This window comes from Porites lutea, chromosome 1 (assembly GCF_958299795.1).
Source record: "Porites lutea chromosome 1, jaPorLute2.1, whole genome shotgun sequence".
NCBI lineage: Eukaryota > Metazoa > Cnidaria > Anthozoa > Scleractinia > Poritidae > Porites > Porites lutea.
In genome coordinates this window covers 36,534,843-36,559,475 of record NC_133201.1, presented here as the reverse complement: position 1 = coordinate 36,559,475, position 24,633 = coordinate 36,534,843, and the positions used below count along the sequence as shown (strand labels likewise).

Below are 24,633 nucleotides of genomic sequence, written 5' to 3'. Positions count from 1 at the left end.
TCTTCTTTCTTTTTGCTTCTATCGCAAGTTAAAGTGAGAGTTCACGGAGACTGTGCGGTTTTCTCGAGTGCGTTTTAGAAGCTGCCTTTTAGAGGCAATATTGACAAAAACTAGCAATATAAAAACAAATTTAAATGAAAAGACACGTTTATGTTACGAAGATGTTACTATACTACCTGAATTAAGACATTGTGGAAATTATTAATTTAAAGCCGCGGAGTATTTTCCCCAACAATGAAGAATATTAATTCCAACTTTCTGCGATAACGTTGCAAAATGTTTCAGATTATTTTTCAACCGAATAGGCTGCCCATTTTACTGCGATGACCATGTTCACCTTCATCTGCAGTTCAAAACAATTTATGAATCATTTCATATATTTCAATTCGTGCTTACAAGATCTGCATAATTTCATGAAAACGCAACCTTTTTTATGGAATCTTCCTTCAATGCCAGAACTAACACTAACCACCAAACGGAAACTTCCTTATGTAAAAACTTTTATAATTGACGCGTTAGTTTTAAAGGCCTCACTGGATCTGGATGGGGTTAAATTGAAATGTAAGCGAAACACTTGCAATATTTGAAAGAGGACTTGAGCAACACGATACAATACTGGAAACTGAATACTTAAACAATGTCTTAAAAATAAAACTATTTTTTTTTAAATTTCCTGCTTTCTTAAAAAGGGATTTGATAGAACTGAAAATATCCACTACAGCCCACACTTAAAAACTGAATTGTCTGCGATCAGGCTTAAGAAATGGTGATCTCCATCAACATTTTACATGAACATTACACTTTCACACAATTAGCAGTTATTGAGAATTTATAAAATGATCGAGTGATCAGTATCGACCTTCAAACGTTTTTGAGCTAAAATGACAATAGGTATGAATTTGAAGATGATACAAAGGAACCCAAAATAGACTTACCCCGCTTCGGCCGATGTTTAGAAAATTGTCAAGGGCCTGGAGAGCATCACCGTACAGCTGAATCCAGTCAGCGACCCTCAGTAAAAATCAGTTAAGCTTAAATAATGAACAACGATGTGAATGCCCGAGTTTCTGACTCGACAGTCATCTGCCACCGTCAGGAAATCATACGATATTGCTTCTCGAACGAATCCCTCATTTTAATTTCCCCGATTCAGTAATTCACGACCAGGTACCTTTTCTAGATCTTCTCCGCACGACGAAACGCTTTCTCTGACTTCTCTGACCGCTTACCTCTATATTTCCTAGTAGTTGGAGGAAATTTAGCCCTTCTTTGATCGCTTTAAACCCGATGTTGTCTGCATTCCTTTGGCGCATTAAAGGCTCGGGCTAAGGTTGTGGAAAAGATGAGTCGTTTTTCATCAGATAGGAAAAGTAAATACAAATTATGTCTCTTTACTTTTGTCAGTTCTTTGAAAACTGAAGACGTATGCCCTGGTGCGTCTCACGTTGAGATTTATGCAACTGGTTCCCAAAAGTCAAAATCAGGTGACTGCTACCGCAGAGATGCCAATCTATTCGGAATTATAAGTAGGAACTTAACGCCTAGTTTAAAGCCAAACCTAGAATAAGCCAATGAAATGGGACTTGTACTTGGGACTTGTACTTGAGACTTTTCGGCCTAGCGATATGATTGTTTCCACGAAGGAACTTTATTCCTACATCACACCGTCGGGTCCATTCCTAGTTCAGTGAACATGAATGGCGTGTCTTCAAGATCTAAACTAAACATGGGAATGTGACGTCTGGTCTAAAATTCTAAATCTCGCCATTCATCGTCCGTTAATTCACTTCCAAACTATTTTAATGATAACAGTTTTTTGAAAAAAAACATAAACGATGGCTTTTTTTTAAAATCATGCACAGATGGCTTTTAATAGGCCTAAAATTGAATGCCCCCGACTCTAAAAATACTCAAAACCGCCCAGCCTTTTCTTGCAGTCTCCTTTACGTACGGGCCTTCACTGGCTGGCCAATGCTAAACAACGCCGGGAGTAGCATTGAAAATTTAACCTAATGTTCTGAACTGGACTGTATCTTTACCGCAATTGATTTACTTTCGACTTATGATTTGGCAAAGACTGCCTTCTTATCTTTTATTTAATCCATTTTACAAGTGGCTAGGGTCAAAGATCGTTTTTTCATGCAAATATCAACAGAAAGAATGATCTAACGGGTGAACGGTTCATTACATTTCACGGTTCTGTGACTCGTACAGAAAATTGACCAATGATTAGAGCTAACAAGCAGCATAACTTTCATTTGACTGCTGGTTGCGTCAAAGAGAACAGTACCTCGCAGTTTCCGTGGTAAGTATGCTGCTTCCTTTTCAGTTACATAATCAATTAACTTATATTTTGTAAAGTGTATCTCAGTGTTCGTGACTGAAGCAGCAGTCGGTTAATTGGTGATTAGGCTAGTGCTCTGAGCTTGTCTTCCACACAGCCATAGGGTAAGTTCGAGTTTTCGGTCCTAGAAGCTCATGTGTAAGTTGCATTTGCGTTTGCGTTTGCTGATGATTCTCGTCCCTGCAAGTAATTGTCTACAGCATAAATGACTGCTTGAACTGCAGAAATACAAATGTGAGAACAGCTGAGGTTCAACTTGATCCGGTAGCCGATACTAATCTACTTGGCATAAAGATAGACAACTGTTTTTAAACAACCGTATCGAATATAGGAAAGCGACTTGGCCTTTTGAAAAGAACAGATAAATTCCTGTGATTGAAAGCTGAGAACTTTGTTTTACAACTTACTTATCCAGCTTATACTTGACTACGGGGGTTATTATCTGGGGAACATGAAGCAAACAAGACGTAATCTATTTACAGAAACGATGCGTCAGAGTAATCGTAGACAAAAAATGAGACACCGCCTCGGGGGCCTTTATTTGGAGACCTTAACGTCATGCCATGATTTGATAAAAGATAAGTAATTAAAAAGTCCCAGTAACTCAGTCCAGAACTTTTCCATTTTTAGAAAAATTTTGATCCGCAAACCACAACAAGCAATAACCCCATCACTTGCCTGCGTTGAAGACGTTCTAAACCTTCTGTATAGAGCGTCTGCAAATTTGTGCACAATATCGTGTTCGAATCAAGAACATAATTATGTCGGCGTTTTTTGCATCAGCAAGGCCAAACTGTTTTACTAAATGCTAGTGGGGGGTCAAACAATATCTGAAAGCTCATATTTAGTTCCCACTAAAACACCTGAAGAATTAAAATTCTCACAGAGCCACAGCCTGAAAAGGCTAAGCTGCTCTGTTGCATCAGGAAGGTTAAACTGTTTTACTTAATGCTAGACGGGGGGTCAAACAATGTCTGAAAGCTCATGTTTAGTTCCCTCTGAAACAACTGGAGAATTAAAATTCTCACAGAGCCACAGCCTGAAAAGGTTAAGCTGCTCTGTTGCATCAGGAAGGCCAAACTGTTTTAATTGAGGACGGTCCCCACTAATGGGAAGTATTTTTTTCCAGATAATGTGAGACAAGTAGATCATATCATGGGCTATTGAAATCCAAAAAGAAAACTGGGGGTAACCACGCATTTTTCTGAGATAACCGCGCTTCAATATGTAGAAAAACGCTGAATTTTTTTTAAAAATGATAAAAGTTTTTTTTTCCCCAAATTTGAGAGTGTACATGTGAACTAGCACAAATGCAATGATAATTAAAAAAGGTTTCAAAATAAGCAACAAATGATAACATAACAACTGCTCTTTATACGTCTTTTTTTGAAATATCAGCACAACTGGGAAGTTATCAGCAGTTACCCCTCTCCACGCGTTTGCCTTAAAAATAGTGTGAACGACATTTTCCGCGAACCAAAAATTGATCGTTTGCTGAGTAGGCTTATTACTTTCATTTGGTAAGATAAAAAGTAGGGTTACCACGCGTTTTTAGAAGTTAAATTGGTTGGTTTCGACCCTAACTTAATCGCTTTGGGGGTTATTTACAATTTTTCTCATCCCCTCCCCGGTCAGATTCACTATTGCTTCCCTCAGTGCGGAGTACTCTGGGATATCCACAATGGCTAACAGTCAGAGAGAACAACAACCCAACGAGGAGAGCAAAAACAGAAAGTGAAGCAGGACATTTCCTGGACTCTAAGAAAAACAAATTATACTATTTCATTCAACTGGAGCTTCTCCGTCTCAAAAATTTAACAAACATTTTTGGGGAAGAGCAATCTCCAAGGTTTTAAAGACTACTTCCAGCGCACATAGAGTAGTATGGCGAGCTCAAGATCCATTAAAAAAGGCTAGTGCTGTAAACAAACTACTGCACTGTAGTGGAAAATAGTCGACAGGGACTCTTAGAAAGGTACTCCTTCAATCGTTTGCTTACCTGTAAATGTCCTCAAGATTTTTTGAACTGTTGATGTAATATGGATTGTAAACCTTCTATCGTTTTTTATCATTTTACCGGGTACCTCGATCGAATATGTTATTAAACTAGCATACATTCAATGAGCTTATATCTGTGCTTTGCGCTATCTCTTTCGGGCTTTGCCACAAGTGTCATATATGAAATAAATGATTTGCATCGGACTCAAGTTCCATACATAAGCTCTCTTTCACAAAAGCTGAATACCGCAAAAGTACTTGTACCGAATGCGTTTATGTACCCTCATATATAAACTGGGCTATATATGATCATTTCATATATTTCGTTTTGATTTTTTTTTTACTGTAGCATTCTGTGTCATGATCATTCACTATTTTTCGTTCCTAAGTGTTAATTTTAGACTTAACAGTGTCTGTTAAACCTAAGAAAGTCTTAGAATGGAAATACTTTATTTTAATCTTTACTTTGTAAACAGCCAAATGACAGCTATGTCTTAATGTCCAGATTATGTGTGGCGTGAAATTGAACCTTAAGAACTACTATCTACACGACAAGATGCCCAATGAGTCAATAATTTCAATGCTTAGTATTGCCAAAATGCTTAAATAACAATGATAATAGTAAAAAGTATAACAATTTTTTACGATTCTATCCACGATGAAATCATTTCCTTTGCGTTCCGCAACTATTTGTGAAGCTGCGATCTCAGCATAGCAATCCAAGCAATCTTGTGATAGTTTTTTTCTTGTTTGTTCAACAAATAAAAGCCTCGGACTCTCAATAAAAGGGACATCTATATGTACTCGAACTCTTTAAATCTATCTTCTGGTGAATAATTACATAAAATCTTACAAAATTAAAGAAATATTCGGGAAAGTGTTTCTAGCCGATTAGCCGATAAAACGCGAAGGACGCGAGTGAAAGGTAAGCTTGCAATCTCTCGATTAAGCGGAGGACTTAGAGCTATTTGCCTTCAGATGTACTGATCCTTGCCTATTAAGGGATTTTTTAATAGCCAAGCCCCAAGCGTAACATCGTGAACCAACAACTTTTGATGTTTTAGAATTGACTTTTATTTGACTATGAAATGTTCGGTCAGATCGATCATACGGCAGAAATAGCAACATGCCCATACTTCTGCGGTTTTCAAAGAACTGACAAGGTAAATAGAAACTATTTTTCATCTGTTGAAAAACGACGCATCTTTTCCACAAGAAATAACTAGAACCTCCCAGACTTACAGGAAACAAAACCAGTCCGCGTGTCCTGCGTGTTGCGCATTTCTTTCGCGTCACCCGCGACTACCTTGGCATGCGCAGAAAATGTGCGCAGTGACAATAGTGGGCACCGTCCTTAATGCTAGACGGGGGTTCAAACAATATCTGAAAGCGCGTTTTTAGCTCTCTCTGAGACACCTGGAGAAAAAAATTGTCACAGAGCCACAGTCTAAAAAGGCTAAGCTGCTCTGTTGCATCAGGAAGGCCAAACTCTTTTACTAAATGCTGGACATGCACTACCATCAATGTTACCTTTTGGAATAGTTTTGTTTGTAAAATTAAAGGCAGGTCATCACCATCTTTTCTCAAAAACATTAAAGCGCATTCAGGGAAGCCCTGCTCAACAATTTTACCATCTATTATTGATCACAAATATGAATAACTTCAAGTACCTTTAAATCATGGCATAAGAATGAAAAACTCGATTTCAATTAAAGCACAAATTCTCATCATTAAACTTAAAAAAAGGAATAATAAATAAATAAATAAATACAGGCATTTCAAATTGAGATTCGAGTCACTGGAAAAACACAAACAAGATAGTCTAAACATCAAACCTGAAACTCACACCCACCTGAGTTTGACTAAAGTTCAAAAGTGCAATTACTTTGTTTACTAAACATCTCTGATTCATGTGGTTACATTCCTCATACCCTTAAAACAATTAACATCACAGATTTAATCAGTGTAAATAATTTGTAAATCAATTTTCTGGTTTATAAAATTTTACACACTTTTATAGCCTCCCTGCACGCAGGCGTTTTAAGGGGGAGCTCTTATTTCCTCCCTCCCCACAAACGCCTGGTCAACCGAAAACAACATTTCTTTTCCACTGTTTTATTCGCGTGGTGAGTGACCAATCATTAATTTTGAAATTAAGTGTTGACAGGCTAAACACGTCTCATAAGCTTGGGGTTTTAAGTGTTAAAACGTGACCCTGGAGTTACCGTTTTCCTTCTTTTCTTTCCTTGGCTAAGGTTATGCAGTGCACGGATTATTCTAAAACCTGACTAAATCTTACTTTTGCTCCTCTGAGTCTGACATTTATTAGAGGTCATAAAGTTTTCCCAGTGTTTCATGCAGATCGAGTAACTATCGGATAACACTGCGGTCAAGGTAAAATTTCCAGACTTTGGAAAGTACGATGTGATTGGATAAGTTTGGGAAAGGAATGTTGTTTTCGGTTGAGCAGGCGTTTGTTGGGAGGGATGAAAGACGAGCTCCCCTAAAAACGTCTGCGTGGGAGGCTACCACTTTTACTAACTGTTGTTAGCCACTGGCTTTGGCAAAATAAAATTTCCTGTTTTCTTAAAAGGGATTTGATAGAATTAAAAATATCCACTTCAATCTACAGTTAAAAACGGAACTGTGACTGAACTGAACGGTTTGCGATCAGGCTTAAGTAATAGTGATCTCAATCAACATTCTCCATGAACATTACACTTTCACGCAATTAGCAGTTATTAAAAATTTATAAAATAATCGAGTGATCAGTGTCGGCCTTAACACGTTTTTGTGCTGAATTGATAATAGATATCCATTTGAAGATGATACAAAGGAACCCAAAATAGACTTACCCAGCTTCGGCTGATGTTTAGAAAATTCAGAAAGGCTAGAGAGCATCACCGTGCAGCTGAATCCAGTCAGCGACCCTGAATAAAAATCATTTAAGCCTACATAGTCAACAACGACGTGAATGCCCGAGTTTCTGACTCGACGCTTATCTGCCACCAGCAGGAAATCATACGTTATTGCTTCTCGAACGAATCCATTTTAATTTCCCCAATTCAGTAATCCACGACCAAGTACCTTTTCCAGATCTTCTGCGCACGGCGAAACGCTTTCTCTGACTTCTCTGAGCGCTTCCCACTATATTTCCTGGTAGCTGGAGGGAATTTAGTACTTCTTTGATCGCTTTAAAGCCGCTTTCGTCTGCATTCCATCGGCGTATTAAAGGTCCGGGCTAAGGTTGAATTAAACGACAGCAACATGATCTTTCCTCTTTGAAAAATCAAACCTGGATGGGTTGACTTCGAGCGTCAGTACTGTCTGTATACTATCGACCAAGTCATAAATAGCCATAAATAATCGGCCCTGCTAATTCCAAACATCATCTCTTCATAACCATTTTGACTTGCTATGAATTACATCTGTCGGTAAAACCATTTGGTCATTGATACTGCGTACGAGATTTATTACGTTTGTTTGGCAAGCGAGGGTCTAAAGACTGAAGATGCTTTTCCCGACGAACGCGCCACTTTCATGCCGGCTTTGAAAGTTCACACGAGATCGATTATTGCGCCCGCAGCGATTTCGCCCAAAAGGCGAATCCCAAGGAGTCACTCAAGTAACTCGCGCGTATATACTTACAGTTGAAATATACAGTCAGTTGAACAGGGGCCGGGAGGAATCTGTAGGTAATGATGACGTTTCTATTGTTCGCGCCCGCAAGTACGAGATGCCGGTTAAGATGACGTAAAGACAGCAAACGCCCCATGCCCCCCCCCCCCCCCAATCTTTCGATCCTCTTTTGCGTTACGTGTTGTCAGTGACATTCTGTGGAGCAGTTGTTTTGAAAGTTATAGACCAAAAGACACTCGTTAAGCGCAGATGAAGTTGAAGGTGCGTACAAGTCTGTATATATAAACACCAGGAGAGTTTGCCAGGCACGAGTTCACAAATCTTTTATTGGAAACCTTGCCGGACACTCTTTCTCCAACCCTTTGGGCGAATAAAACAAGCAAGACGAGTGAATCAACGGCTATCTTATCACTAGCAGAACGATGGACGATTACAGAAATTCGCCGACAATCAAATTCTGTGCTGACTCATTCCCTGCTCCCAAATTTCCTTCTCCTATAAAGTCTTAAAAAAGACTAGGATGTGCGAACGTGAATTGATCAAAAGTCCTTTTAATTTCCAAGGCTTAATTTCCGGCAAATAAAATGAACTGTATGTAAAAAGGGAAAGAAAAATAGCTAAAAATTCAACTTCTAATTAAATCTTTTCTTATGGTTTAGAATAAATTATTCCCGAAACTGAGAATGTTTTCAGATCAAAGCTGTGAAAATCAAACTAAAACAGTGCATGGAACCTTGCGTTTCCTGTTTTTATTCTCACCTACTGTATGGAATATGTGTGAAAATCTTCATTATAAATCAGTATATTTCAAAGAGCTACACAACGACCAAGAATACTATTGACGGACAATATACACAGCGGGGGCAGCCGTAGTGTCAACTATCACTAGTAGGGAGCTTATGAATCGATGACTTCTTTCTCGACGACGACTTTAGGTGACGTCATCGACTTTGTCGTCGCCGTTTGCCATTGTGCGCCAAATTTAGATTACGAGTTGCGGACGTCGACGCGGAGATTTCCCGCCAAATTTAAGTCGCAGAGTGACTGTTTTTATTTAGAATAGTTTTATCAACGCGTTGATTAAAATGCCGATCTTCCGAGAGAACAGAGAGTGTATCGCATATGCCTACAGAAAAGGATTATCAACGACAGGCAGTTTGTTTTGCTGTATGATGCCAATATTTAAAAAAAACCGGGACTTTCCATACTGGAATTTTGATCGATTCGATTTAGACGAGCTGGGAAATGACCAGTGCAAAGCTGAATTCCGATTTTACAAGAATGACATTTTCAAGCTTGCTGAATATCTTCAGTTACCAGATGAAAATGTTACTTACAACGGCCTAGTGGTTGGATTGATTCCTACTTTATGTATCTATCTCAAGCGCTTTCCGTATCCTTGCAGTTACGGGGACTTGGTTTCAAACTTTGCTAGACCTCTTTCGGAACTTTCTATTATTATAAACCACATGATTGACTGGATCTATAACCGTTAGCATCACTTACTCTCAAGGTACAATCATGACCTGCTTTCCCCGGCAAATCTTATGTGGTATCCTGATGCGATATATCGATCAGGCGAAGCTTTGGAAAACTGCTGGGGGTTTATTGATGGAACAGTGCGGCCAGGAGAAAATCAGAGAGCCATTTATAAAGGGCATAAAAGAGTACATTCCATAAAATTCTAATCAGTGGCGTTGCCTAATGGGCTGGTTGGTCATTTATATGGTCCAGTAGAAGGTCAACGTCACGACAGTGGTATGCTGGCCTCTTCTGGACTTTTACAAGACCTGCAAAAATTTTATAATTCACCAGTTACTGTTTTACCTATCTGTGTGTACGGCGACCCGGCATACCCTCTTAGAGCACACTTACAGGGACCTTTTAAGGGAGCAGTGTTGACACTACATCAAGAATTTAACAAATCTATGAGCAGTGCCCGTGTTTCAGTTGAATGGGTTTTTAATGATATAATCAACTGTTTCAAATTTTTGAATTGTAAAAAGAATCTTAAAGTTGGTTTAAGTGCTGTGGGTAAAATGTACATAGTTTGTGCCTTGATGGAAAACGCCCACACTATTTTATATGGTTCTGTTACCTCAGAGTACTTTGGTATCAATCCACCAACTTTAGATGATTATTTTATTTAATTATTAGCAACGATAAAACGTTAAAGGGATTACACAAGCAAGGACATACATCAGGATACATCTTCAAAATAAAACGTTTCATGATTTATCAAATTTTGGACATTAGAACCAAAGCATTGATGAATAACGGCTGCGTAAAAATTCCAGTAGAGATGGTAAAAAAACCTCATTATCCAAAGCAGGCTTGCACAATTTTTGTAATACTCGTAGTAAGTTAAATAAGTTAAACTTAGGCGGCAAAGCGAAAATCTAGCTTTGTATGTATAATAAAAACAATAACAAAATCAACTTAGTGAATTCAATGTCCCTTTTTCAACAGTTCAAGTAGTGCTTGGCTTTGTTATTGTTGTTGCTGCATATTAAACATTTGACACATCATCTGGAACTTCTGTTGTTGATTTTTCAACTGGTCTTGAAATTGCCTGGATATTTCTTGCTGTTGTTGAAACATCAGGTTTTGTTGTGCCGATACCCTTTCTTCTTGTTTGTTTCTAAACTCTAGTTCTTTTTTCTTCAGCTCACATTCCTTCTCCGTGTATGTTTTCTTTTCTTCCGCGGTTGATGATCTGCTACTCTTTTCTTTGTCTCACCAAGACGTTCCATGGCTTTGATTCGCATTTCTTCGGCGGAAGCTTTTTCTTCAACTGTTTTATCGGAATTTCTCCGACTAGTCTGTCTCTGATCGACTTTTGTGACACATTGATGCACTGATTCAGGCTTTCAGCAATTCGGTCGACGCACTTTCCTCTTTCACGGCTTCCTAATTTGTATTTCCACGGTTCGAACAACATAACCTCTTTTCACAACAAGACATCGTGTTCTGTTGTCCATTTCATCGAAGAGTTCCTGAAATAGCAGTCGATATCTTATCGAAGACAGTATATATTAAAGGACTGAAATATCAAACTTAGACACGAGTATTCATGATCAATTGACAAAATATTTCAGTATATCTGACTGAATCTTTGCATAGCTTGTGCTGCATCTTGTGACTACTCGAAAGCGTTGAAAGAACATTTTGTTTACTATTAAAAACTGATTTATAGCTAATGAGTGGATAAAAACTTAGAGTCTTTGAATGAAGAGGACTAGTTTCTTTTACAGTTTATCTCTCTTGGTATCTGAATAGACCTTAAAACGTCAATTTCCCTTTTTATTTATTCCCTTACCGTGCGTTTGAAGGGCTTGGGTTCTTTTCGCAGTTTGACATCTTTCCTATTTGATAAATAAGACTTTTGGCGTGAATAACATTGAATGAAGCAAAAAGCTGCTTCAGAAAAACTCCTGTTAGCATATTTGGAAGGTGTTTGCGGATTAAGTGTTAGATTCAGCAAATATTCCGAACAAAACGTATCAAGTGATTTTTATCGATTGATAACGGAAATAGGTGAAAATTGATAGAAAGAATTACTGTGCCAATTCGATATCATCGATTTTTCATGACTTTAACGATTTATAACGAAATTGCCAAACCGTATAAGAGACTAGCTCAGTTAGATCATTTCATTCCAGCTTTTGGTCCGATATGTGTAGATTTTAGTCCAATTCCTTTTGAATTTTACTGAAACCTATTTATCATTAGCCTTACTTAATTTTTCTAGTTGTTATTATCTTCAACTTTTGTAATTAGAATTTGTTTTAGTTGTACTATTTTTCTATAATTTTAACTTTTGATATACGGCTGTATTGGAAATAAGTGTTCTTTTTTAATTCTGTGCTAAATAAGGTATTTATCTATCTATCTATTTTTGAATCTATGCATTCATTCACGTCCTTATTCCTGCGGATAAAAAATGGTAAATATATATTTTGCCAGTATTAATACATACACACTTTAATGGCGGAACTTGTATTGTTACTAACTCTTCTAGATGTACCATCAATTCTACGTGTGAGGCTCAAAACGTTGCGGTTGATGAGGTTAATAATTTTAAAAAGAAACAAGTTCACCTAGAAAGTAAAGTAAGAGGTAATTGTCCTCGCAATTTTTGCTACAAATTAAAATAGCACAAGGCTACCACACATACAATTTCACTTAATTTCACGTGTTTTGTGTATGTCCTGGATTTGCTCCTCTATATAAAGTAGACCGTGCTGTTTCATCACCCATCGAGAGCAGTTATGCAGGGTTCTGTCTTGGATTTATCGTTTGGGGGAGAAGTAACTAGTGGCCTTGGCCACGAGTTTCCTAGGGGGGTCCAGGGGCATGACGCCTCCCGGAAATTTTTGGAAATGAATTTGTGTTGAGATGCAATCTGGTGCATTGTGAGACACAATTTTGAGAAATGTTACAGTGGTATTTTATTTTAAAATAAAAATACTCCATGTTCCTCGTCATATAGTGTCCTTCAACAGGGAATACTTACTTCATCTGCATTGACCTCGTCACGTCTGGATGATTTTTCTGACATAGTTACTTATATACTGTAATGATAACAATATTTTGGGGGGGAAACTGGGAATTTTGGGGGGAAGCTTCTACCCCTCAAATATCCTAGATAGAACCCTGTTATGTAAATGTTAACCGTTATGAAAAGGATTTGTTTGAAATAACCATAGCGGCGATAATTTCTTTGGTTAATCGTCAGTTCGGTGCAACCAATGTTCTAAAGCTTTAACTTGTTTCAGTCTCAGTTTTTTTCTGTTAATAGACAATAAAGTCATTACTCCAACTGATTAAAACCAACTTTTCATTTTCATAGAAGATTCCTAATATGGCAAAGAAGAGATCTGACGATGAAGTAATTAACGGACTTAGTACTAAAGCTATTGATGTCACAAAAGAATGGGCGAAGAACCTCTGTAAGAGAGTTTCGTCTCTTCAGGAACTTACAAGGCTGAGATTGCAAGAGCTGGAGGACTGCTGCCGTGGAGCCGATGAAGGAGAAATGAAAAAGGTTTATCAACTTGTAGAGGAAGCAGAATCAACCAAGAATCTACTCGCTACCATTCCAAATGACGACAAACTTATTCAACAAGCCATGGAAACAAAAGCGGCAGAATTGAAAACGCTGAAGAAAGCCAAAGAGTTACTGAACGAAGCAAAAGCTATTGCTAAAGAGCAATCAGAGTCATCAAAGAAAACATTAAACGAAACATTGGCTTTGATCATGAGCACTCTAGAGCTTCCTATAGATTGGCTAAGGGAGGATGAAGTAAAACCAGCGGTATTGTTTCAGTATCTGGATAAAATCATTAAGCAGTGCAGCGATGTTTTAGAATCTGCTGACGCATACAAAAGTGAAGTGGAAATTGTTAGTAGGGCCAGCGCTGGGAGAGCCCTTTGTGGAATTTATTACTCCAAATACGAGTCTCCAAAGCCAGCTGGAATTCCTTTGCTTCTGGTGCCAATGACTGTGACCTTAAACAATCCTAACAGTGCTCAAGAAGTAAATTACTTGAAATTCTCTGCAAAGGGAATAGCTACAGACTACGTACGGGCAGTTGAGTCAACAAGCACCAACATTGGTTTTGGTGTGGCTGGTTTCGAAGAGTTTTTCGTTGGGGAGGTGCCAAATGAAAACAGCCATGAGGACAACAGTCTCGTTTCTCAGTGTGAAAAATCTTCCAGCACCAGTGCATCTGCTCTACAGTACATTCGCATAGCCAAAAAAGTTTTCCAAATCGAGCCACACCAGTTTCGCCTTTCCTTGACTGCTAAGAAAAAGGCCAAGTCGATTGTCCTGGATAAAAACCCCAGGGCAATGGAGTGTGAACAATCTGCTCGCACCTTTATGGAACGCTACGGAAGCCATTTTCCAGCTGGGCTGCACACTCTGGGCGGCGTGTTTTTTAATATTGCCGATGCCGAAAGTAAAAGCACCACAGATATATTCAAGCCCACAGATATATTTAAGCTGACAGAGGCTGCCGTTGCATTTCTTGGCGGAGCACTGAGGATTGGAGCCAGTGGTACTGAAGAGCACGCAAACAGTGAAGAAAACATTGAAGAGACATTTACAGCCATCCAGAATGAGAGGTTTTCCCATTCTGTAAGGTCTATAGGACCCCTAGCAACAAATCCGGCTACTTTCCAAAAGTTGCTCTCCTACAGCTCCACTTGGGCTTTGATTGACCGTGGCCCCAGCACAAGTTATATACCTATCTGGGAATTAATTGAAGATCTTGGAAGTGAGTTCAGGGAAGCAGCTACAGCCCTCAAGGAAACGTGGCATAAAGACGAAGATCTAAGGCAGGAAAAGTGGGAAGCGGAGCGAAACCAGATGAGAAAACGAGAGGAAATTGAACAAAGAGGTAAAGAAAGAACACTGGCAGAAGCAAGAGAAGAATTGCTGCGTATCCGGGAAGAGCATCTTGCAGAAAAGGTGAGAACAAATTGAACAGGACCGTACCAGTGTATAATTGTATAGTCATAAGGTGTACAATGCAATACTATCTAACCCTAATATAACGTTATAGCACACCTGTTTCAAACAAACCATGCTGAACACCATGTACCACCACATCGATGGAGACTCAGCGAAATGCATTGCCTTTTCTAAAGGCTACCACCCTGCGACTTAGTTTAGAAAGCTGGTTTACTAACTTAGAACAAACGCTCCTGAATTGAATTCGGCACTTAGCCCCCGGGGGGTACTTTAGGAATTTCTGGGTGGGGATGTGCCGCTGAGACCCTGGAACCCTTAACCTATACCAGAGCTAGTTCAGCTAAATTTTGCTACCCTATGCTAGAGTAAACTCTCCAAATCCCCCCTATCCTAGAGTAGCTGTTTCCCTAGTCTCGATAAAATCTTCAAACAACTAAACAGTTTCCTGAAAAATGATACCCTAATCTAGACCCAAATGTTCTGATTTATATACCCTATCCTAGAGTAAACTGCCTGAAAACTATGGCAGTACCCCCCCCCCCCCCCCCCGGGAGTTAGCCGAAGCGTGCAAACGACTTACATTGTATTGACGGAATCAAGCAAAACTGACAACAATAGAGTGACTGTAAAACCCAACAATTTGACTAACAATAAATAAAGTGTTCAGTATCAATTTGACAAAGGCGGATCAAAACTCACCACTCACATTTAGAGTCTTCATCATGCCAATAACACTATGGCTTAACTGACAGACGATCAATAACAAAGCGAATTAATTGACCATTTAGGTCAATACTGAGGGTTTTATACCATTGACGTGATGCAACTCACTTTGACCTTGAATATGACTACCGCACAGGCTGTCGAAATGTCAGTCACTTTTAAAAGCAGTCCTATTCAGAACTACACTCACCCAGACGATTATATTCCACTTACTTATGACATGACTCCTGGGTTAAAACAATTTACCGTGTTTGTTTTTTGAAACTGTAAGCTAAGCTAGCTTTGGTAGTGGACCTAGGCTGTTGTAGAAGAAGAAACATTAATTTGTTTTCGGAATCATGTTGACTTCGTGACACTTTTTTAGAGATTGCTGGCAAGAGGACAGAGTATAGGTCTTTTATTGCTAAAACTGGTGGTGATGTAAGCGCGTGATGAAGAAAGGGGGGATTTTTGTTCGAGACTCCTAAGTTGAAGGTGCTTAAGTTGTAGATTTTATCTGATTTCTTTATTACTAGTCTCTATTACATACATCTCTCACGAAAGCAGACCTCAGCCGTTTCTAAGAATGCAAATAAACCGGCCACTATCCTGTGAAGGGCGACATTATGTTTCTTGTAGACCCTCATTGGCAGTCTTTTAGGGTCAAGTAGGCGTCACATGCATCATGCTAATGACATCTTCAGGGGCGGTTGAACTGATATTTATGAAGGGTGGATGCCTACATTTAAGAAATGTTATAAATGATAATACTCATTAGCATGTCGTCACTGCGATGAATATCATTACATTTCTTTTAAGTTATGGCTGTGTATACTTCAGGCAAACCGAGGGAACGTTTGTTTTCAAATGCACCCGAAGCGTCTCAACTGGTTTTCTCTTTCGTAACCTCCAAGTGGAGGGCTAGTTTTCTCAATTATTTATAAGACACAGGTACACTAATTGTTTGCTCCTGTTTACAGGATCCTAGTCTTTGGGGAGGTTACTGTCCAAAAAATGGTAAACTCATCTTTACTCAAGATTGGATGAAACGAGCTGATGCTTATGAAAAAGGAATTGAGAAGATCATGCAGGACCCGCATCACAACATCTGTAGGATAACTTACTGGCTATTTCAAGGTTATTCCTTAGAATGCTGGAGAGTCTCAGATGATGATCCCATCGTTTTTGAAAAAAGATTTGGAAAGTATCGTTTGTTCTTCAGTGAGTTGCTTTTTAAATGGAAGGACTTGGTTCCTAGACGAGGGTAAGAAGAAATACACACTGAGGCCTACATTAAGACCTTTAGTCTCTATTAATAGTGGTTCGGGTGGCTAAGTGAATTAGGGAGACGTTAAGCGTTTCACAGTATTTCGACAAACTCCATAATCAGCAACAAAAGCATGCACTGTAACAATGACCGAGACATACCAAGGGGCAAGCAAGGCTGCTGAAAAAAAAAAAAAAAAATTTGCCCAAGGCTAAGATGTTGAATACCCAATATCTAAAATTTTATATCCCTAAACAATAAAGTAATCTACAGGCCGCGTGATAAGGATTCTTTTAGGATATCTAAGGCATTAATAAGGCTACAACCATGGCAAGAAAAATAACTGCCATTTTTTGTTTAATAAATAATTAAACTGTTAGTACATATAACATCCGTAGCGGGTGAATGTAATTTAACTATTTTAAAAGTTTCACAAATTGCACACAGATGTTATTAGTGAACATTTAGCATGCTAAACCTGCCTCAAAAAATTACAGCCCCATGGATTTACTTACGTTTGGTTAGACAAGACTGTAAGCAAGTTTTTTTTTTTTTACTTTATTTTATTTTATTTCACAGTATCTTGCGATAGTTTATCTCCTCAAAAGTATCAAATCTATTTCCAAAAGATGAGTAAAAGGCTATTTGAATATTGCTTTGTTATAATAATCAACTTCCTTAGGGTGCACTAAAAACCCAATCACAAAACCTGCGATCTAGCCTTTGGTTATCAGGGTTCTCCCGCCTTTTCTTCAACTCAAGCATTTATTTACGCGTCTCGGGCGAACTTTCCCATGGCATGTATTCACGTAGTACTACACATTGTGATGAAACAGGTTTTTGGTAGCTATCTTGGCTATCGGTAGAGGGCTACGTTGCTTTCTTAAACTGCAACAACTACAAAATAATGACGTGTTTCAAAGAAGCAGGAATAATCAGCGAGTTGCCTTTTCAGGAGGCGATCGACCACAGCCTACAAAGGCGTTATGCTAAAAGGGCCTGTGTTAAAGCCGTGGCTACTTTAAAGTGTAATGTTGACGCACTAGGCGAAATGATCAACATTTTTTCGCCTTTTAATTACATAGCTGTTAGTTAATCCGATATTGCCAGCAAAGCTATTATATCCTTTAGTTTTTACGAACTGTCCAATTAAGGATTAATTTGGATAGTTTCAGATAGGGCTTTCCTTTACAATTAGGCAAACTGTCCAATTTTAGAAAAATAGGACAGCCGGTCTGAGCCAATCAAATGACAGAAAATACAATAGGCAATGAAAACTAGCCAATCAGCGCAAAGTCCCGGTGACAACTCGCCAAAAGCAAGTCTCGTTGGCTGACGGCGATCCGTCGGCGAACACTCTTGGCTTCTTGTTGCTGTGAATGTTGTTTTGTTTTCCTGCAGTTTTGTTTTGGCTTCTTATCTGGGCCATTTAAAAGGAAAATGTATGACCAAACTGATGAAAGTTTGTATCGGAAACAATAAACGCATAAATTCTTGAAAATGCACAAGCACCTAATCTTTGGACAATAATAAGAAAACACTGATACTTGTGTTTAGACAACAGTGTTGGCATTACAAAAACAAATGAACAAAGTCTGCGGAGCCGTTTGAGGCAATGAATGAAATTTTCATTTTCAACAGTTTTTTGTATTTAAATTAAGTATTTGCGTTGTTGCTTTGCCTTCTTTGTACTCGAAATTGCGGTTTTCACCTGTAGCACTGTATCATTCAGATCCGTGAAGGAGCTTTCGAAATTTTAATTGGCAACAAAATGCCAAAGTATGAAAGAGCAATACTAGTTCTACCGGTTTGTTTGTTATTGTAAAGAATAAGTTGAATGACACCATAAGAATAAACCTTTTTTAGATCTTGTACTGTGTTTCTGTTTCAACCACAAACGGTTCGAGTTACAGTGTACGATATTTCGCGTCTGTGTTACCCTAAAAATCTGGATTAACTAACCAGCCATATAATTAATAAGTAAGAGGACTACATGCTTGTCCAATTTGGAAATAATTGAATTTCAAAAAATTTTGGCTGTCCTCGGAATTTTTTCCATCCAGTTATTTCCAAATTGGACAGCATGTAGTCCTATTACATATACTAGTTAAAGGAACAGTATCCCGTTACTGCGCATGCACCAAACTTTGAGTTTTGGACAGGATGTCGCGAAATCAAAAGATGCGAGGAGAGTAAGAGAATCTTGAAAAATCCGTTTGCATCGCGCTTGGCCGGGTTCAATACGACACTAAAACTTCTCAGGATTATAGATCAATGATATATTGTTCCTGTTAAGTTTCGATTTGGGCAAAATCTGGATTTTTTGGCGTTACCTTTATTGCCGTTGGCCGGAGGACCAAAAGATTGGAAGCACTTTGATGCCGATTGAAGGCTTATTTCTTCTGCTAGCTTCCATACAAGCTCAGATAATTGTGAAAGGAATACGCAGAAATGAAACAGCAACAATAAAGACTGTAAGAAAGAATCTGTTGACACATTGATGTGACTGAGGAGATCTTGTGAAGGGGAGCTTCGTGAAGCAGAATGTTTTGCAACGACGCGTTAGTGAACTTTTAAATGAATCTCCCTACGGCCGACAAAATCGAACAAACAGGCGCTACATGTTTTGAAAAACTAGTGACATGAAATCATAATATCATTTTTGACTAACCTTTGTGATGATTCATAGCGTTGAAATTGCATTTTTTTTTATGCCTTTCAAACGTTTGAGGCTAGAACGCGAGCAAATCAGGCAGATATTACTGGACTTGGAACGATTGACCTCTGACACGAGTTTCGGATTAGAAAATATGTTTTTAATGCGAGCGGAACGAGATTTTCGGGTCGCGAGGCGGCCAGTTAGCGATAAAATCGCGATGAGTCTTCGAACCGCGAGCCAAATTTTTATATGAGAAGAAAGACTTCTTCGAAAGTCTAAAATATTACTTGAGAATATAAACAACAAATCTCTGTCGGCGGTGCGGTCCGGAAGGAAATCTTGTCGAGTCAATTTGACAGTTCTATTGTCTTTTGAAGAAAAAACAGATGACGCTCGCGCGTGCGCATAATCGGGACACTGTCCCTTTAAGGGTAAGCTGGTGATTTACTAGAATGTTTTATAAGCTAAATACGTAAGTACAAAAAAGTTAAGTCCGTGAAATTGCTGTATAGCCGTCGTTTGTGTTAAGAATATCATCGTGTACGAACGCAATTATTTACAATAAAGGCAATCTTTGTATACGCTTAATTTTATGTAGTTCCTTTTTTATCGCTCACGTTTGTTGTATTTGCCTTATTTCAATATGATTACAAATGTATAACAATGTCAGCTACTTATTCTCAATACATAAAGACCTAATCAGTTACTGAGAGATTCACAAATACTGAGCAAAGTGGCTGAATAATGGCTATTGCTCTCGGGATATTTTACTTTCAGTCGAACTCGAAACATAGATCTGTGACATTACCGGTGAAGAGCGTGAAGTGAATCATTTTCAGTGGGTTGAAGTCTGCGTGGTCTTTCCTTTGTAATGAATACCGAAACAAACGCCATACGAGCTATTGCTTATTCTTTTTTGCTTCCTACCAATGTAATGGCTTATTCAGCGCGTGCTTACCCTGGCAATCGTGACCACACAAACGAAGAAGTCGGTAAGGCCAGTTAATTTTTTCCTTTAACTTTTCAAAAAACATCTCGCTTAAATCGATTCAAATCTTACGATGCTTTTACAACTGGGGTCTGAAAACTGCCTCGTCTGTTACCGAAAGGTTTGTCATGCGCGAGCGGTTAAAGCATACTTATTTCGTTACTGTTACGCGGTAAACGCAAAGCGCTGTCCAGACCTGTAGTATATTATTTTTTCCAGCCCTGGAAAGGGAGCTACCGATCACATACACTTTTACTCGTTCTGTTCATTGCACTGGTCTACCGTATATACGCCGCGTGGATGATTGTGTCAATAAACTCGACAGGTTCATAGTTGTTTCTAATTTGGTGGTACTAGTTTATGACTTACTTCACAACTCAGTGGATTTTAATTGCGTATTGTTTTTATTATTATAATTTATTAATTATTATTGTTATTATTATCATTATTTCTCCGTTTGTTACACTTTTTTTTTTATTCTTTCAAACAGTTACAATTCGTTACAGTTAAGTCTAATAACCTCAATTTTAGCAAAAGGGAAAAAAAAAGAAAAAAGAAAAGAATGCCCATGGAGCGTATAATTGACTTGGTGTACATTTGTAGCATAGGAAGAGTTTTTCGTAGTTTGCAACTACATATATATCAATAAAGGACTAAAATCAATAAAGGGGTCAATAAAGGATTAAAATCAACATATGTAGTCCATTCTCCTTTGTACAAAGTATATATATATATATATATATATATATATATATATATATATATATATATATATATATATAGACCAGTAGGTGAACTACTCAAATCCTGAGTGCATGGGTGTTTAATACAAGCCTGTTTCGTAGGCCACCGAAAACATTATATATATATGTATAGTATCTATCGATAAGGAGGAAGTGATGTAGGAATAGATTGGATATATTGTCAATTAAGCTGAGGCAAAGAACTGGTGAGAAGGGAGTGATGTTTGTCAGATGGAGATTTTCGGAGGTCCAGTGCGAAAAATTATTCCAAATTAAAAGGTGAGTTGATCTACAATCACAAAAAAAGATGTCCAAGTGTCTATCTTAAGAAGGAAGTCGTTTGTAACTATCCTTCTACGCATAAATATTGAAAAAAATCTAAACTTTGTCTCCGTAGTACATCAAAATGGTAGCTGATAGGTTTTCCCAGTTCACTTGTACATTTGAAAACATATCTTCACAAAGCCACTTTCCCTGGCTTTTCACTGGCGAGGAAGTCGGCTTTCTTTTGACAATGATCTGTTCTCTCGGAAGAAAACAGGTTTTCAGTGGCTTTTTCCAAAGCAGTGAGGTTGTGAATGAGAGAACATTTTTTCCTTACTACTTTATAGTATTCTTATAGTTTTTAGACAAAGTCGTATACAAAGGCACAAGATTCAAGGAAAAATCTATCCTTGAAGCAAAGACACATTTTTTACAAACAGAAACCTTCTTCCACACACATTTCACCTCGTGTCAGTAGTTGTAGTCGCTACTGGGTGGCACGACCAATCAGAATCGAGTATTCAAACACGTGACTGAATTAATTAACTTTCGACCAATCAAGATTTCATGGGGGTTAGTACCACATGTAAAACCATCACGAAAAGTCTCCCAACATTTCCCCGTCATGTAAGACACACGAAAAGTCACGTTTTAACCAATTTTATTCTGACGTCATACCTAGCGTTACAAGCGGGACGTGTGTGACCTCCTAGTGACGTCACGCCCTTTTAAATATTCATTTATCGTACAGGTCTTAAAAAATTAACAAGAATGGGATGCCTTCCTAGTGCGTGACAGCGTTGAATGAATTCACGTTTGGTGGACCATTTGCTCCATCCTTTTCCGGTAGAACACCAACATAATTTTACCAGAGAAGGACAGTATACGTGACATTGGTGAATCTTAATGTTGAATGACAGTTCTAAAAAAAAAGAAATTGACTTAATGTTCAAAGACATTTCCAAAAAGAAATTGATCTAAAAATTGATCGTGAAGTTCGTGACAACGTTTTAGATAAGGTTTTATATCAAAGTTTACGAAACCGTTGTTGTCGCACGTGGAACACCAACAAAGTTTAACAAGAGAGGGTCTATGTCCATGACAACCGTGGGCAATTAGTGGAACGAAGAAATCTGTAAAACAAATTGCAATGTTTTATGAAAAAAGTCCGGTCATAAAAAAAGAAATTGAACCGCAGTAATTAATGCTGGCGAATAATGATTGAGTTCTCTACATCGTCTAACAAAAGCACGCCTTTGAGTCGGTGTCCACTGTCTCCAACCCCCTTTTGTAGAACACCAACATAATTTGACCAAAGATGGACGATAGTCGTGACATGTATGAACTTTTTGAAATGCAATCCGTTGTAGCTGTAGTTTGTTGGAAAACGGACCACTATAAGAGAATTATTTCTCAGCCATAGTTGTCTTTGGACAAACACGCGGCGGGTTGATTATGCAAAAATCTTCAACTTAAGACCAGGTATTGTGTAAAAAAAATGCAATTAAGAATTAGCCGTTTAGCTTTTGTCTTTTTTAAAAAATAAGCGATTAAGACATTGAGTTCCCGCTTCGAAAAAAGTCAAGGAATGTTGTTTCACAATCATCTAGAACATGTTGTATTTCTTTGCGAAATTGTAATTCTCTGTCTATCGACAAACCTATGGAATACCTGTCGCAAAAACTACAAGACGATTCAGAAAAAGAGGGCTCTTTTAACCCTGATTGGGTAGTAAACAATCTATTATGTGTTCAACATACAAACGCGCTCTCCGTTCAATCATGATTTCATTCTTAAAAGTTCAGTTTGCTCGGAAAAAAGTCTTAACTCTCACCAATATTCTTTGAAACATTGTCCAGCGTCAAAGGATAGCCCGTTTTATTGGACATGTATTCTAACTGACTTATGGAGCTTTGGTTGACAAACTCATCCAACAAGAAAAGCTGAATCACTGCGACGGTTGTGCTATTCAACACCCAAGTCAAAACCAACATTCTTGCCTCATGATGGATAATCATGACGCGTGGAAGTATTACCACGATGAAGTGTGGTGGAACAAATTGACCTGAATTCTATGCTGAACGCTACCGAAGTATATGCAGTGCTCTCGGCCTCAAAATAGATAAATCATGGGAAGCGTACTGCCAAATATTGTCGTGGACCAGTATTTACCTCGCTTCTCTGGAACTTGAGTTGTCCAGCAGGGCGGATGATCTTCAAAGCCGTATTTTATACGCTCTATACTACGCACCAAATGGGCTCAAATGGAAGGATTTCAGTGATCAACAAGAAACTATAGAATGCCCAGATAGAGTCGTGAGAAAAGAAGAACACCAATGTACCTTGACATGATAATTAATGACATTCAAAATAAGCTTTGTTTCTAAAGTAATAAAATTTCTTCATGATGACTAAAATTTTGAGTCGGTGTGTGTTTGTCTCTGTCTTTGTCAAGATGGGGCTTTCTCTGTCTTTGCTTCGGGTCGGCTTTTCTCTGTATCGCATTGTATATAAAAGGTTTTCGTTTATGTGTAAAAAAAATGTCATTTGTTCATAGTTTGTAAATAAATATGGTTTAATATACTAAACACAGTTTGTTGTCTGTCTAGCCGCGCGCGCGTGTGTGCGCCACGCGCGATTCAATCACCCGCGTAAAGGAAAAACACAGTGATATACAAGGCCCTTGTGGCCCCTTTGGCCCCTGTGGCCCGTTCTCAATAATCATAAACTTCGTGTCATTAGCGGTTTTATTCAGTTGATATCGAACCTTCGTATCGTGAACATCATGGGTAAGCGTGTATGTCGTCATTGCCCGATACCGGGATGTTACTCTAAACTTTTAGTTCGATTGGCAAACCATTTGGCTCTGGTACACGAGCTGTCGGACTTAGAGAGAAAATATTGGCTCCAGTTTGCTAAATTACAAAATACCAACATGGTTCGAGTTTATGATAAAGATACTCCGCCAAAGACCATTTCGCTATAAATAAGAGCAAACGCAGTTGAACCAGTCAGTTGTCAACATGGACCCAAGGTGGAAACACCCCTTTCCTGCTATTGTAGCTGGCCCCAGTTGTTGTGGAAAAAGTCATTTTGTCAAACACCTGTTGGAATCTGGAGAAGAATTAATAGACGGAGCTCCCGAAAATATCATTTGGTGTTATGGAATATACCAACCGGCTTACGATGAAATGCTAAGGACTATTCCTAACATCACGTTTGTCGAAGGAGTTCCTGGTGATTTAGAATCTATGATAAACCCAACCATTCGGAATTTAGTGGTCATTGACGATTTAATGCAGGAGCTTAGCAATGATCAAAGAATTACCAATTTGTTTACTAAGGGCTGTCATCACCGAAATTTAAGCGTTATTTTCATTCTTCAAAATATTTTTCACCGGGGAAAAGAACTGAGAGACATGAGTTTGAATTGCCATTATTTGGTTATGTTCAAGTCTCCGCGAGATAGCAGTCAAGTCAGTCACTTGGCGAAACAGATGTTTTCCGGTCATGTCAAATACATGCAAGAAGCGTTTCAGGATGCGACAAAA

General features: G+C 38.5%; 1 protein-coding gene across 2 annotated transcripts in view; it reads left to right on the top strand.

Moving 5' to 3' along the window:
* LOC140949474 (uncharacterized) overlaps nt 1-16,991 on the top strand; it is a 28,527-nt gene extending 11,536 nt beyond the window's left edge. Inside the window, exons 2-4 of one of the 2 annotated variants that reach the window (XM_073398641.1) lie at nt 12,837-14,456; nt 16,142-16,167; nt 16,200-16,308. In XM_073398641.1, coding sequence (XP_073254742.1) covers nt 12,846-14,456; nt 16,142-16,167; nt 16,200 — 1,638 coding nt within the window. In that variant the 5' untranslated portion in view covers nt 12,837-12,845 and the 3' untranslated portion in view covers nt 16,201-16,308. Of the gene's footprint in view, nt 1-12,836; nt 14,457-16,141 lie in introns of both variants that reach the window. The other variant, XM_073398636.1, reaches the window with a different exon arrangement.
* The last annotated feature ends 7,642 nt before the right edge of the window (nt 16,992-24,633 follow it).